The following is a 15,563-nucleotide window of genomic DNA, read 5'->3' as shown; positions in this document are numbered from 1 at the left end:
ATGCCTACTCCCCTCTGCAAAGATGCATGTGTGTGTGTGTGTGCATATAAAATTTGCTATAGGGAGCATGTGCTTGCCAGAAAGAGAAAGGGAAAGTGAGAAAGTATACCCCTCCAGGGAGAATGACCACACCACAATCTCTTCTCCATTCTTGGGATTTGGGGCACACTTAAACATGTGCCTGAAGTTTTTTTTTTTTTTTTTTCTTCTTTTGAAGAGGTTTTTGCTATAGGGCACGTGCACTCGCCAGAAAGACAGACGCAGAGAGAGAGAAAGCGAGATATCCCCCCCCAGGGAGATGGCCATGCCGCAATCCCTTCTCCTCCATTCTCCTCTCAGGGTCTTGGACACGCACACACATACACACGGCGTGAGTTTAAGCCACTGGGTCTGGGACGTGAACCGTGGTCGACTACATGGGAGTCCAGTGACATGGCCATTACACTAACTGCTGGTCCCTCCTGAAGTATTTTTAAAGCCACCTGGTCTAGGACTCAAACTGTGCAGTCGGCCATGGGAGATCCATCCAACTTTATCACCACACCACCTCACTAGCCCCGATACATTAAAAAAAAACCGTCAATATGCTATCAAATCTTCCATAGAATTTGTGTTTTAATAGTACCCCCCCATTTTCTCTCCATGACTATACAAATCCCCTTCAGTCTTTTAAAGGTAGGACCTACTACCTTCCTTATATCCTCTCCTTCAGTGGCATTTTCTTCTAATATAGACAAGATCTGAACAGAACCGCTTACCTAATAGCTAGATTTTTAAAGAGCAAGGACTAGTTTGATGACAAGCTTTGTCTGATGTCATCTGCTGAGCTATTTATAGGCAGGTCCTGCAGCTTCTCACTGAGCTGATCTCTGGCCATCTCTGCTTCAGAATGCCAGCCTCTAACTCACCACGATTTCTGAAGAGCATATTGCTTTTTCCCAGGAGGAGACATTATTTACCACAATGGCCCCAGTAGAAAATGACCTCAAATTAAGACAATCTTTCTTTTTCAAAGCAAAGGAATTTTTTTAAATTATAAAAACTTAATCCATGACATGAAAACATTCTATCTCTTGACCCCTGAGGAATGAGACAGTCTGTTCCTGCCTCCCTCAGCGTTTTGTTGCTGAAACTGGAGTTAGATAACTGTAATTAAAATTCATTTGTTCTCTTAGTAATCCCCTCAGTGCCAGCTCCTTTATAGCTCACATTGTGACTTACCCATCCAATTCAGGGACTTGGGATCCTGACCATCTTTTCATCTCCCAACAATTTCATTTTAAACAATACAGCAGTCCCAGCCATCTGTTCATTCTGATTCTTTTCCCCAAAGTTGGATAAAAACTGTGTTTCTTTCTTGAAAAAGTAACTGGTAAGCTACCTGCTTTGAGCTAACAGGGACTGGATCCACCTCACTGTCTCTTTACTGTCCCTTGGCAAGATTTGGAACTTTTCCCCCTTCACTTAATCTCTGGGATGATTTACTGATCTCAGAATCCAGATTCTTCAGTCAGAATTTGCTCGGCACCACGGAAAAACTGAAACTGCGCTTTTCTGGAATATGTTTATTTGATTCTTAGAAGCTTCCCACATTCAGGAAAAATCAAAGATCCTGAGTCAGAACGTTTTTTTCTAGTGAAGAGGCAGAGAAGCCCAGGGCAAACACATGTAGGCTCTCAAGCACCTTTATATCTTTACTTATTGAAGTGGCCAGTGGAACACCATGAAAGAAACTAGTCACTTACAACCAAAGGACTACATGAGAGAGTGAAAAAGTAATATATCAAAATTTGATTTCCATCTCAGTATTCTCATCCAGCTGCCTTTAGAGAGAAACAAGTGATTAAAATTTCTTGGACATGGTTGTATAGATGGTTGTGTAGTCTCTTCTAAGATTCTGCATCATAACACAGTCAAGTCCTTGGCAGGGAGGCAGCATGTGGTAGTAAAAAAATGCATGAGTTCAGGAGCCAGACCACAGGTCAAAATCTGACTGTACTGGGAAAGAGCTGAGTGTTCCTCAGCAAGTTACTTGATCACCCTGAACTTCTAGAGGGAAAGACAATCATTCCCACAACATAGGGTCAAATAAGCCATCTAAAAGCCTGTACACAAATCTTTGCACCTAATAGACATACAACAAATACTGGTTCTCTGACTTTCCCTTTCTTCGTGAAATTTCAGCCCATTTGTGTAGGCTAGTACAGGGACAATTGGGTCCTAGTTCTTCTATGATGAGGCATGGAACTTTGGGCTAGTTAGTTTTCTAAACTTCCATTTTTGCACCTGTAAAATAGAGATAATACCTACTGCATGAGATTATTGTTAGTAACACATTTTAAACATATCAAGAGCCTTAACGAAGGGTCTTAACTAAAGAGCCTCTTCCAGTCTCTCAGAGGCCTTGATAGTGGGCTCAAAATGGATTGACAAGGGAAGAAGTGATTGAAATTTCATGACAGTTTCAGAAAAATAATAGGAAAAAAATTAATAAATAACAAGAGAACTTAGCCAAATAACTCAAAGTCTAGGGTGATGAGTCTCACTGCCTGTGTTCAAATACTACTTTGAACTATCTGATCTGGAAGATATTACTTTCAGTGTATCTAAGTTTGCAGCCATAAAATAAGAGTAATAACCTACTTTATAGGGCTGCTGTGAAATACCTGGCTAATAGCAGTTGCTCCATTAATGTAATTATTGTCATTAGCACTCTCATCATTACACCAAGTGACTCTCAAGAAAGGAAGGTAGGTTATAGTAAAGAATGAAATGCCTTTTATTTTCTGTTTTGAGACATGTCATCAGTTATCCAGCTGACACAGTGAGGCTACCCCTCGGTTTATCCAGTGCTTCTGGGGCATATCGGTTGGGAGCTCAATGGAGAGGACATAGTTGGTAGAGTGGCCTGTGGTGGAGAGGATGCCCCTTCGGGCACTTGTTTTATAGACTGGACACACGTAAATGTCCTGATGCAGAAACGTTGCACTTTTCCCAGGTTTCAGCCAAATGATGGGCAGTGGGTCATAGAGGATTTTGGGGAAAGACTCTGCAATCTGCATCGCTTTCCTGTCCCAACGGGCACCTTCTAAGAAAAGCCCTTTTATGTAGGCCCCATCTTCTGGGTTAGTCTCCATGACAGTTTCTTGGGTTGTTACCTGGAAGAGTAGAAAGCTGTGAGTTCCATTACCTGCCGCTTTCCCATATGGGGCAGCATTAGCAATTGGAATCTTTTGGTACCCAAAATGCAACCTGGATGCAACATCTGTCTTTCCCAGGGTACATCCCCAAGGACAGTAGAGATTCTGTGATAATAGTCTTACCATACATTGGCCAGATCTGATCTTTAGTCAACATGCTACCCTTATAGGCTCACCATTATAAATGGTGAGCATATAGAATGCACTAAAGTACGAGTAAGAATGCCACATTAATAATATGCTTAGTGACCTTTCACACTCCCTTTCTTTTCAGGACCTGAATCTTTAAGGGGAGGAGTTAAATCTGGATTCAGAGTCAGGCTGATAAGACAGTCCTGGGGATGGGACAGGAGGAATAAAGTTTTAATTTGCAGTTTTGTCTATTTCTGTGGTATAGACTCCCACCATGGTCAGCTCATAGAATTCCTGAGAAGGTAACAGCTGGCTCTGGTCAGCTGTTGTGAATGAGCTCCAGCAATCAATGTCTAGATTCAGAAGTGATAAACTCAAATTCCATCACGTAAATGCAGAAGATGGTCTAGGTATGAGAGAACAAGGAGTGGTGGAGAAAGAGTACACACTCCATTTAATAAAATTCACATACTAATTTTTTTGTTTCTTTGTGAATGAAATATTTTTCCTCTTCTAATTCAAAGGCTATTGATTTTGTATATTTAGCCAATATTCAGTCACTACAAATACTCCTATGAATTCCCTAAGTGTGTTTTTTAGTCACTTGGGATTTCTGGGTGTACAATCATTTCAACATCAAAAAGATGAGTTTATCTTTTCTTCAAGGTTTATCCTATTTTGTTAATGTATTTATTTTGTCTTAACTTAATCTTCAAAGGCCCATGAAGTTAAGTACATTTACAATAGAAATTAAGACCTAGGACAACTATTAGGTTGTCAGGAAAGTCATAACGTAGTTTTCTACGCAAAAATGCATCTTTATATACAGAGCCTTGGAATCCTCTGATTTTATAGGGAGTTGCTTTTAGATACTTTACATACTTCATTTATACACTCTCAGAAGCATTTGGGCCTTAACACACCGAAGTATTTGGACTCATAAAGACATAGGTAACATTACTTTCTCTAGTTATCTACTTGAACTGGCCCTAACTCAAAGCCACTCCTACCTCAAACTCAAATCCAATGTGGTCAATGGGGATGGTGTATTTCCGGGAATAATTCTGAGAGACACCCGTCAAAAAAGACTGTGTGAAGTAGAATCCAGAGATCCAAAAGACCACAGGGGGACCCTTGTCAATCCATTCCTGGAGAGCCAAGGAATCAAAATTCAAAATCAGTGATATATCAAAGATAGCTCAAAGCCAAGTTGTATAAACAGTGCCATAAAGAAATGACTTCTTTCTCATTTTTTTCTTGAAACAGGCAGTACTCTTGGTTTAGCTTGTATTTTCCTACTTTTAAAGTGAGGGTACAGAGAAATATATTTCTACTTTAAGCACCAGTGCAATGTGGTGCCAAGGATACAATAGAGAATAGTGCAGACTGTAGCAGTAGAGAATGTCTACGCCGAGTAGCAACTATTCATCTCCAGCAATAGTTGCCATGCAAGAGTGCAGGCTCATTGTTTCATGTTCTCTATTTTTCTGCAGGACAAACATCTGGATTGTTAAGTGTAAAAATCCAATGTGTATATATTAGCTCAATAATTTTAAAATTATCTGACAGTTAAACCAAACATACCTATTGGCCAAACCTGACCCATGACCAGCAGTCTATGACATTTATTGTAAATTCCTACTTTTGCCTCCATAATCTACAGTCTTTCTAAGGACTCTGAAAAGTCTCCCGCCTGCCCCCAACTCTGGGAAGACTGTTCACAGGTGCTCAATCTGGAATGATGCAGTGGCAGCCTGTCTGCCTGCTCTACTCACCCTGCCTCTAATCTAACATTTCAGACTGCCCTCTCTGTGTAAATAACCATGCCAGGTGCCCACTTTCCCTGGCTCCCAGATACCTGAAAGAAGGTCAGGCGGGTCAACAGGTCAGCCACATAGCCCCCCAGAGGCTTTAGGGATGGGTAGGACTTGGCTGCCCACATGGCTGGCACTTTACCCACAAGCATGCTATTAAAAACTTCCTCTAGCTCCGAAGACATCAGGACCTGCCCTTTGATGGCTCGGCCAATAGTGATGAGGCTTCTGCGAACCACTTTGGTGAGCCTGCAAGAATAAAAGAACTGATGAACCTGGCTGTCCAGTGGCCTCATTCTACTCAAGAACATTGACTCTAGGTCTCATTTTAGTTTTCTTATCTTTAAAAGGTCAGTTACTGCATAATCATTAATTGAGAAAAAAATTAATCACCCATTACCTCACCACCTAAAGATAACTTTGATGTGTACCTTTCCAGGTTTTCCTCTATGTAAATGCAAATTAATTTTTAATGGGATCTTACTATACAATCTTTTCATAATCTGTTTTTCTTTTTAGTATATAGGGAATACTTTTCCAATCTAATAAATAGAAACTTATATCATTTTTAAAGACTGACAAGTGTTTCAGTTTGTTTAACTATTCCCTTATTGTTGAAACATCTTATTTCTAGATTGTTGTTATTGTGAAAACTAGTGTTAGAAACAAACATCCCTATCAACCTTTGTGCAAATTTCTAATTATTTTCTTTCTTTCTTTCTTTTTTTTTTTTGGAGAGGTTTTTTCTATAGGGCACATACGCTCACCAGAGAGACAGAAGGCAAGAAATCACCCCCCAGGTGGGATGGCCACAACACAATCCCTTCTCCTCCATTCTCCTCTCGGAATCTTGGGTACGTGCGCACACATGCCCAGTATGAGTTTAAGCCACCGGGTCCAGGACTCAAACTGTGGTCAACTACATGGGAGTCCAGTGATATAGCCATTACGCCAACTTCTGGTCCCTAATTATTTTCTTAGTAAAAGAATTTCTGGGTCAAAGGCACACACAGTTTTAAGAGTTTTGATCCATATTGCCAAAGTTGTTCTTTTCATAGACTATGAGAGGCACATCTCAGAAAAGGCAACTGAAGGGTAACTTGAGAGATGCCAAGATCACCTTCTCTCTTTCTGGCATTGTGTATTCTGAGGCCCAGCCAAGCCCAGAATGAACTCACTTGAAAGTATCAAAGAATCTGCCACCAGAAAGAGTTTGCCATCTCCAAAGACTTACAAACTCTTAACTGAATAAACATGAAAGAGACCAAACACAGAAAAGGGATTCCTGGATGTGTAATTACTAAACTTTCATTTCAAGAGGAATTTAAAGTTCAGACTTTGGTGCACATGTTTGCTGAGGAGTGAAGAGGCAAAAACACCATCTGAGGGGTTATACCACAGATCTCTCTTATACCTAAAGATCTTCTTTTATAATTATTTTAATTTTGTTTATTCATTAATTTATTTATTTTAATTTGACCAGACAGAGTCACAGAGAGAACTAGAGAGAAAAAGTGAGAAGGCAAGTCACTAGGTCCAGGACTTGAACCACTGTCGGCCATGTGGGAGTATCTAGTGCCTTAACCACTATGCCACCTGCTGGTCCCACACCTAAAGATCTTCTTAAAAAAAATTATTTGTAATTCTTATAACTATGAACTTTGCTAGTTAAGAGCTCTTAATACCCAAGGAATGAACACTTGCCCCAGGAGTTACAGTAATGGTTCTCTTGAAATTGGAGGCTGAACTGTCACAGTCATTTTGGGCTTCCCATATCACTGGGTAAATAGGCAAAAGAAAAAAAAAAAGGTAATCAGGAGGAATATTAGAGTATTGCTTAATATGGATCATCACTGGGAGATAGGATTGCTGCTACCCTATTCTCTTGCAGCCATTGGCAAAAAGCTAGTGAAGGCCTCTCCAACCACCAAGGCTGAGCTCCAGTGGTCTTCAGAGAGACTGGGTAGCACAAGAAGGAAGTCCACAGGTCTGGTGTTTGACTGGATGAACGGGAACTACAGCCCATCATTCCTAGATGAGTTTTATTATCTGTTAATCTGTAAAATGGTGGCAGAGGGATTAATAATTGTGCCTATTTTAAAAGAAATAGTGTGGTTTGAATGAGAACCATGCACAATGCTTGGAAACATACTCAGACCTAAGTACTCAATAAAAGTGACTTTAATGATGGCTTTTACTACTAGCCTATGCTTAGTACTGGTTTTAATCTGACTTTCTAGATGTCAAATGATGACCAGGATAGAATGAGTAGGAGCGACACATCCTGGGCCAACACATGCTGGAAATGGCCCTATTTTATAGCTCTCCCAATAGGAGGAGCAAACCACTTGCTCTGTATAGAAGCTCCTTATCAAGTGTCCATCTCAGGTAATGTTCATTAGTTCCTACCCCTTACACTCTAATGCCCAGGATCCAAGTAAGGCATCTGGCCCACCTGTTGAATCTGATGAGTTCTTGCCTCAGGACAGTGTTCATTGATTCCTCATAGACCACAGGGTACAAATTCATGACCTCTTCTAGGTTAAAGTCTTCGGGAAGCTTGGAGAGTATGTCCTGGGCCAGCTCCTGAACCACTTCCTTAAAGTGCAGTCAGAGACATGTGAGTGAGAAACAAGACTGAGGCTGTGGCTTTATCTGGGTAAACTCAAAGTAGTGAGCCTCTGTCTGTTTTTCTATGCAAAAATGTGTCATGACCTTCCTGACAACCTATTAGTTCAAAAATGTTATACAATGAAGTTGAGGTGATTTGTGGCTATTGCAAAAGAAACATGAAAGTTATAACTGACATGTTGGAAATTCTGGTTCTTTTTTAGCTTTGTATCTAAGGACTCTTGACAATAAGACCAGAGAACTGACACCTCCTCCCCACTCCCCACCCCAAGGTTTGCCAGGCCTCCACTTCTGGCTTTCTTGGTCATCACCCGCATGATCCTGTGTGGCTACTAGATGGACAGTTGTCCAGGAGGTTGAATTATGTCTTCCGGCTCAAGCCTGGTTACCTGAGGGGACTTCCCACTCCCTCCTGACTGCCTTGGGAGGGTTAGCAGCACGCCTTGAAACAGCTGGTTGGTTTCTTGGTTGTCCTTGGTGATGTCAGCATTCTCATGGAGGCCAAACACTTCTGGGTGGGCTGTGATAGGGAGTGTCCTGAGATAGTCGATATAGGACTGGAAAGGAAATCTTCAGTTGACATAAATGCAAGATCCCTGGGAACCCACAGATGACTCAGGGCTTAACTTAACCCAACCCAAACAGGAATCCCACTGTATGACCACATACACATACACAGCTCCTGCCCACCACCCCCACACACAGGCTGTGTGAACACATCACAAGCTCTTTCTTATACAGTTTTCTGGGCAGATGGGGATGAGTACCTCCCCTCCCATTCCTGGCTTTCTACTACTATACAAGGCAGTCCTGGCTCTGAAGTCAGAACTGGGTTTGGACCCTGGTGCTATTACAAACTAATTGTGTAATCTCAGGCTAGTCGTCCAAAAGCCCACTCCCTCATCTATAAATGGGAAGACAAATGGAATGGTAAAGGAATAAGGCTTTGGCATGTGACAAGTGATCAGCAAAGGCAAACTCTTTCTCATCTTTTATCCAGATTTCTTGAGTCCACTTTCTCACTCTCCTCTCTAGTGTCCTGTCCCTCCTCTTTTGTTACCTGCTAAACCTTTGTTTTCAAGCATTAATTTTCATCCTGTTTACTACCAGGGCTTCATATTACCCATCCTTCTTTCCTCCCACCCCTAAACCCAGAGAGAACACATATTTGGAAAGACCTTGTCTACCAAATACCCAGCAATCATTAAACAACAATAATGCCTCTCTTTAGATTTTCTGGAGTATTGGACTTAGCTTATGGTCCAAAGTCAGGAAGCCCAAGATTACCTTTGGGTTCTACTGTAGGCTCTATCCATGTGGAGACTACTGAGCTGCTCCAGGGAAAAAGGAGGGCCCTCCTTACCCCCCTCACCTGGTAGGAGCCATGAGGAGGAATGTAGTAAGTGTCTCCAGGAGCAAGGTAGTATTGGTCCTGCTCAATTTCCTTGCAGTAGAAAGTGGACAGAAGGGACAACAGGAGACGTCTGTCTTTGTCATCAGTCACTCTACCTCCATAATTACATTCCCCTGGGGACAACCAACAGAGGAAGTTGTTGAACCCAGGGAAGGTTATAACGAGTTTGATCATTAACCTGAAATGGGATTCTTCCAGCCAAGGAACTCTGCTGAGACATGGGGTTGCAGAAGCCTTGCTCAGTTTGGGATGAAAAGTTCTTTCTCGTATTATGATTGCTACAAAAATAATATATGCTCACCATACTAGAAATTGGAAAAGAAAGATAAACCAAAATAAAAACAATACAACCACTAGGAATTCTACCAAAGACAAGTATTTGTATTTAAGCATCTTCCAAACATTTTATTTTCTGTGTGCATATACACATATATGTGAAAGGCATTTTTAAAAATGTGGTTTTGGGAAAGGACTTTAGCATGAACAGTCCTGAGTTGCAATTCCAGTTCTGCTACTTAATAGCAGTTTCTCACTGGGCAAAAAAAGTTAAAATAATTGCAATACCCAGTTTGCAAGGTTGTCGTTAAGACTCACTGAGATAATGTCTGTGAGGCATTTAGCATGATGTTTAGCATAGAGAAAGCATGCAATTAATCACAGCTATTATGAATACATACATTTTAGAATACTGAGATTATTAGGTATATATAGTGCTTTTGGGATAGGACTTTCCCTAGTCTCTCCTCCATTATCTCCATTAAATTTTTAACAACTTTCTCTGAGACTTGGGTTTCTACATTCATATTTCTTTTTTTTTTAAAGGTTTATTTTACTTACTTATTCATTTATTTATTTTTTTTGCCAGAGGGCTCACCAGAGAGAGACAGTGAGAGGAAAAGTGAGAAATCATCCCCCAAGTGAGATGGCTACACCACAGTCCCTTCTCCATTCTCTTCCTGGGACCTTGAGCATGCATGCACACTTGCCTGGTGTGACCCTTAAGTTGCCAGGTTCAGGACTCAATCACACTTGGCCATGTGGATATCCAACATCTCAATCACCACACCACCTCCTGGCCCCCATTCAAATGTTCAGGACTCAATCCACACTTGGCCATGTGGAAATCCAGCACCTCAATCACCATACCACCTCCTGGCCCCCATTCAAATGTCTACAAAAAGAATTAGGTAATTCTTTGGAGGGATGTCAGATGTAGCTCACCAACCTCATGACACATTTTCCAGCTGGACCAAATTCTATAATATTATAGTTGTGGGTGCCACCTGGTATTTGATAGTTTGGGTCAGTGCACTAAGTTTGTAAGAAGGTATGTGTGTGTGTGTGTTTGTATGTATGTGTGTGTGTGGGGGGGGTGGTGGTGGGTGTGTGAACATGACACAGGCAAGGGTTCCCTGAAGAGTGGGGTCATTCCCAATTTCTTTTTTTCCTCTTTAACTTCCAAAGGGTACAGACACCCATCAAAGAAAGACACAGAGAGACAGAGGGAGAAAGCATTTCCCAAAAGAGCATGGTCACACCACAATCTTTTCTCCTCCATTTCTCCATTCTGTCAGGATTTGGGGCATATACACACTTGGCTTGTTCAACAAGCTGCTAGAGCTGAGATTCAAATTGCACAATCAGCCATAAAGGATCCAGCTCTCTGAACCACTAGGCCATGGGCCTGGCCCAACCTTGGCACTGTTAGTATGTTGAACTGGACAGTTCTGTGTTAGGGAACTATCCTGTGCATTACTGAATGTTTAGTGGTATCCCTGTCCTCTGTTCACTAGATGCTAGTAGCACCCTCCTTTAGTTATCATAACCAAAAACATCTCCAGACATTGCCAAACACACACTGGGAGAAAAATCATCCACAGTTGAGAACCACTCCTCTAAAGCCTCAGTGTCCTCAGCTATAATATATGGTTACTAATGGAGCTCGTGATGGCTGTGAAGACTCAGTGGATTGATCCTGCCATGAGGTTGGGGAAAGGATCCAGACAAACTCCTTCACACAGGGAGCTGAAGAATAATTGTGTGTGATCTTGAAGACGCCATTGGGCTGCGTTTTACATTTAGCCATGGTATCCTATTTGACATATCACTATTTTATTTACTGTCTTTGAGACTACATAGTATGTTCCTTAAGGGAAATGACCAGGCTTTATACATTTGCAGCCATCATATTATGTGCTGATAAATACTAGGTGACTAGTAAAAGGTTGCTAATAGTTGCTTTAATACAAAACAACTAGTAATGTTTCCACCTCAGGATCCCTCTGCTGGGAATGCTTTTTTTCTTCTCTCCCAAATCCACTCCCCCCGCTGCTTCTTCCACTTGTAAAATTCCTACTCATTTCTCAAGATCCATCTTTTATACTTTTCAGACAGTTTTCCATGATCATCTCCCCCCAACCCCAAGATTTAACCATTTTACCACCTTTCCATTTTATACATTTCTTTTGTTGAGTTTACCTGTATTATCTTTTACTTCTTTATATTGTTCCCCTATTGCAGAATGCGAGTCACTTGAACATGGGTTTTTTTCCTCCCTTAAATTTTTTTAGTAATATCCAATACGATGACTAACATTAGTAAGACTTATTAAACGAATGAATGAGAGAAGGGATGAGTAAATAAATAAATGGAGGGCCAGCTGGTGGTGTGGTTGTTAAAGCAGCTGGATCTGCATGGCAGGCAAGTCCCAGACCTGGTGTCTTAAAAAACATGTGTGTGTGCCCAAAATCTCAAAAGGAGAAATGGAGGAAAAGGGATTGTGGCATGGCCATTCTCCATGAATGTGCTCTTTTCTCTCCCCCAATCTCCAACCCCACCACCTGGCCTTTCTCTCTAGGGAATACATACACCCTCTAGCAAAAATTTTAAAAATAAATGGAGATGGGAGCAGAAGAGCCGGAAGGTGGGCTGAGACACTGGAGGTTAACAGCAACAAAGCTCCTCCCACAAGTACCTGTCAGGTAAGTCAGAGCATCAAATGGCACCTCTTTGTACTCATTGAGAAACATCTGGATCTGCCGCATACTAATCCTGAGGTCAGATTCGTTGAATTCATAAGGGATATTCCAACCTACAAGAGGCGGAGAAGCATTAAAAACTTCAGTGCTGGGAAAAGCAGTTAGCATAATGGCTATGTCACTGGACTCCCATGTAGCTGACTGTGGTTTGTGTCCTGGACCCGGTGGCTTAAACTCATGCTGTGCGCGTGTGCGTGCATGCCCAAGATGCCGAGAGGAGGATGGAGGAGAAGGGATTGCAGTGTGGTCACCCCCCGCTAGGGGGTGGTTTCTCGCTTTCTGTCTCTCTGTCTCTCTCTGTCTTTCTGGCAAGCACATGTTCTCTATAGCAAAAACCTCTCAAAAAAAAAAAAAAAGAAAAAAAGAAAAAAAAAAATTCAGTGCTGAGAGCTCTTCATTTCCACTCAGAGATCCAGCCAGTGAAGTTAAGCATCATTATGAATCAAGAGCCTCTTTCAGCCTCATGAATATCAAGCGCCCAGCCAACTATTAGCCTTGACGTTTACTGCCAACGTGGGAGCCATTCTGCCTGAGAAAACATCCATTCTAAAATCACTTTCCTTATAGATCTCCCCATTTGTTAAGGAAGATGTTAACATTCTGGGGTTTGTGGAATGAGAATTATTCACCCTGGCTGGAATACTGTGATAACGCAGTAAGCTCCAAAAATAACACTAAAGCATAGCTAGAGAGTAGTAGCTGTGATTGGGCAACCGAACTAAGTTGGTTTTGAAAATTCCTCTCCTCATGCTCTTGGGAGAACTGAATGGCCAGCTTTGAAGAAACTGCCACTGTATCTCCAAGGGTATAATAAATGCCAACTGGGGATGGACAAGTGATATAAATGTGCAAACTGGACTTGGTGTGGGACAGCAAGGTATGGTGGGATCAACAGAGACATTTGATATCCTCCTAAACATTCACATCCAACTCAGACTACAATATAACAAAATAATAAACTGCGTGTGCTGGCAAATGAATCACAACTGGAAAGCTAGTTGTAAACCAGACTGCTGCATGGATTTGTAGAGGCCCAGTGTGAATGGGACAGTGGTGGTAGGAGAATGTGGTGTATGAAATGCAGACAGAGACAGAGTGTCTCACTTGGCTCTTCTGTCCCTCCACTGCCTAGCAGAAGACTCAGGGGCTCTGTGGAACTAACAGGGGCTAGAGTATAGAAATAGAAGGAACAATAGGAGGTGCTCAGAGAGAACTACAAAGAGAACAATTTGACTTCTGATCTAACTCTAAAAACCTGCTAAGAGTACTCTGAATACTCTGAATTAGGTCATTTCAAAGACACTGAACCAAAGGTACCCAAAGGCCCCCATAGGTGAGAGAAAGAGAATTCAGTCTTAAAAACATGATGACATGGCATTTGTAATGAAAAGTTTTGATGATCTGCTTTAAGAAGATTATTAAGTTACTCATATATTAGGCTGTGGATAGGTCATGATAATAAAGAAATGTTTTTTTTTTTTTAAGAACAAACACCAATTCCCCAGGTATATGTCTGTCTTTCATTGTTACACAAACATAAAGAGAACTACCTTAAATGTTATCAGTCACTTGGTGACAACACTCTGGAGAATAGTCATTGTGCCTAAGATAGGCACACACATGCCCAAGGAAAGTCTCCAGTCCTCTCTTTCTCATATTAATTCAGTAATTAGGGGACCTCTGACTTGGGAGCCTCCCCTCTCTCCCTGACATTGACATAAACATGGTTATATGGTTCCCAGATTTAGCAAGAACAAACACCAATTCCCCAGGTATATGTCTGTCTTTCATTGTTACACAAACATAAAGAGAACTACCTTAAATGTTATCAGTCACTTGGTGACAACACTCTGGAGAATAGTCATTGTGCCTAAGATAGGCACACACATGCCCAAGGAAAGTCTCCAGTCCTCTCTCATATTAATTCAGTAATTAGGGGACCTCTGACTTGGGAGCCTCCCCTCTCTCCCTGACATTGACATAAACATGGTTATATGGTTCCCAGATTTAGCAAATTAAAATACAAGACAGTACATTTTAATTTCAGATAAATCAAAAAAATTATATTAATATAAGTATGTCCCAAATATTGCGTGGAACATACTTATACTAAATACTTATTGCATTTTACTGACAATCCTATCTGAGTGCAAACCTGAATGCACACCTGTACATACTTGCACCTGCCCATGATTCTTCTACCCCAGGCAACCTATACACTGCCATTGCTTACCTAGGGGTCCAAAGTTTCTCCTCTCTTGAACAATGGCATGGAAGAAGCAAAGGCCAAACAACAGCTTTTGCCACATCACCACCTTTGTGCAGCTTTGGAAGAACACAGGGTCTGAAATGGGGTCATTGAGGTAGGAGCGCAAAAGGTTGGCCCGGAGCCCTTTGGGGGGTTCATTGGTCATTTTGATTCCATTCTGAAGAATGCTGACTGGAAACTTCTCTGATGGATAGCTGGTTAACCATAGTCTGGAACAATAAAAGACCCAACTATTTAGAGCAATGCAATAAGTTATATTGAAAAACATCAATAAAAGTAATAGCTACCATTTATTGAGCACCATTAGATGCCAAGCCTATGCTAAGAATTTAATATGTATTCTTTTATTTCCCTTAATTCTTGCAACCACACTATGAAAAGGGATTTATTATCTCTTTATACCAGTGGGGAAACAGTGAAATGAAGAGGTCAGATGGATTTTCAAGGATAAAGCACTTAGAAGTGGCTGAACTGAGATGTGAACTTGGGACTCTAACTCCAAAGTCCCTGCTCTTACACCCATCACTCATCCCCTGCTGGACTTTCTGAGTAACAAGTATGGGTAAAGTGTTATACCAAACACCATAGGAGTGACCTAAGTGAATGGAGCATTGTTTCTAACCACCATATAATCACAGCCTTATTGCTAACAGAAAAGTGGGGCTTGGGGAAAAAAAAGAGAGAGCGAGTGATTGAGATGTTATACTCCAAAGCATCATAAAATCAAACTATAGGGAAGGAGAAAATAGCCAGGGAGCTGAATCCAGTTAATTACCTGTATTTGTAAATGAAGTTTTATTGGAACATGGCTATGTGTCTTCATTTATATATTATATTGTCTGTGGCCGCTTTCACCCTTCAGTAGTAGAGTTGAATAACTCTAGTAGAGATCATATGGCCTGCAAAACCTAAAATATTTACTATCTGACCCTTTATAGAAAAAGTTTGATTTCACCTGTCATATTGGAGGTAGTATTTGAAATGTGCTTTAAGAATATGGAGAATTTGGCCAGACGGCCCGGGGCTCCCGCCCCGGCACACAGCAGCCGCGCCGCCAAACGGCCG

General features: G+C 41.4%; 1 protein-coding gene across 1 annotated transcript in view; it reads right to left on the bottom strand.

Moving 5' to 3' along the window:
- Nucleotides 1-540: 540 nt before the first annotated feature.
- Nucleotides 541-15,563, bottom strand: part of DNAH3 (dynein axonemal heavy chain 3) — a 172,248-nt gene continuing 157,225 nt past the window's right edge. The window contains exons 55-62 of the mRNA XM_027773745.1: nt 14,463-14,707; nt 12,166-12,282; nt 9,150-9,304; nt 8,167-8,334; nt 7,602-7,744; nt 5,191-5,395; nt 4,343-4,480; nt 541-3,158 (exon numbers count right to left, since the gene is read on the bottom strand). Coding sequence (XP_027629546.1) covers nt 2,805-3,158; nt 4,343-4,480; nt 5,191-5,395; nt 7,602-7,744; nt 8,167-8,334; nt 9,150-9,304; nt 12,166-12,282; nt 14,463-14,707 — 1,525 coding nt within the window. The 3' untranslated portion in view covers nt 541-2,804. The remainder of the gene's footprint in view (nt 3,159-4,342; nt 4,481-5,190; nt 5,396-7,601; nt 7,745-8,166; nt 8,335-9,149; nt 9,305-12,165; nt 12,283-14,462; nt 14,708-15,563) is intronic.

This window comes from Tupaia chinensis, unplaced genomic scaffold (genome assembly GCF_000334495.1).
Source record: "Tupaia chinensis unplaced genomic scaffold, TupChi_1.0 Scaffold000367_1, whole genome shotgun sequence".
Classification (NCBI taxonomy): Eukaryota; Metazoa; Chordata; class Mammalia; order Scandentia; family Tupaiidae; genus Tupaia; species Tupaia belangeri.
Note: the sequence above shows the minus strand (reverse complement) of the source record. Positions and strands in the feature narration are given on the sequence as shown.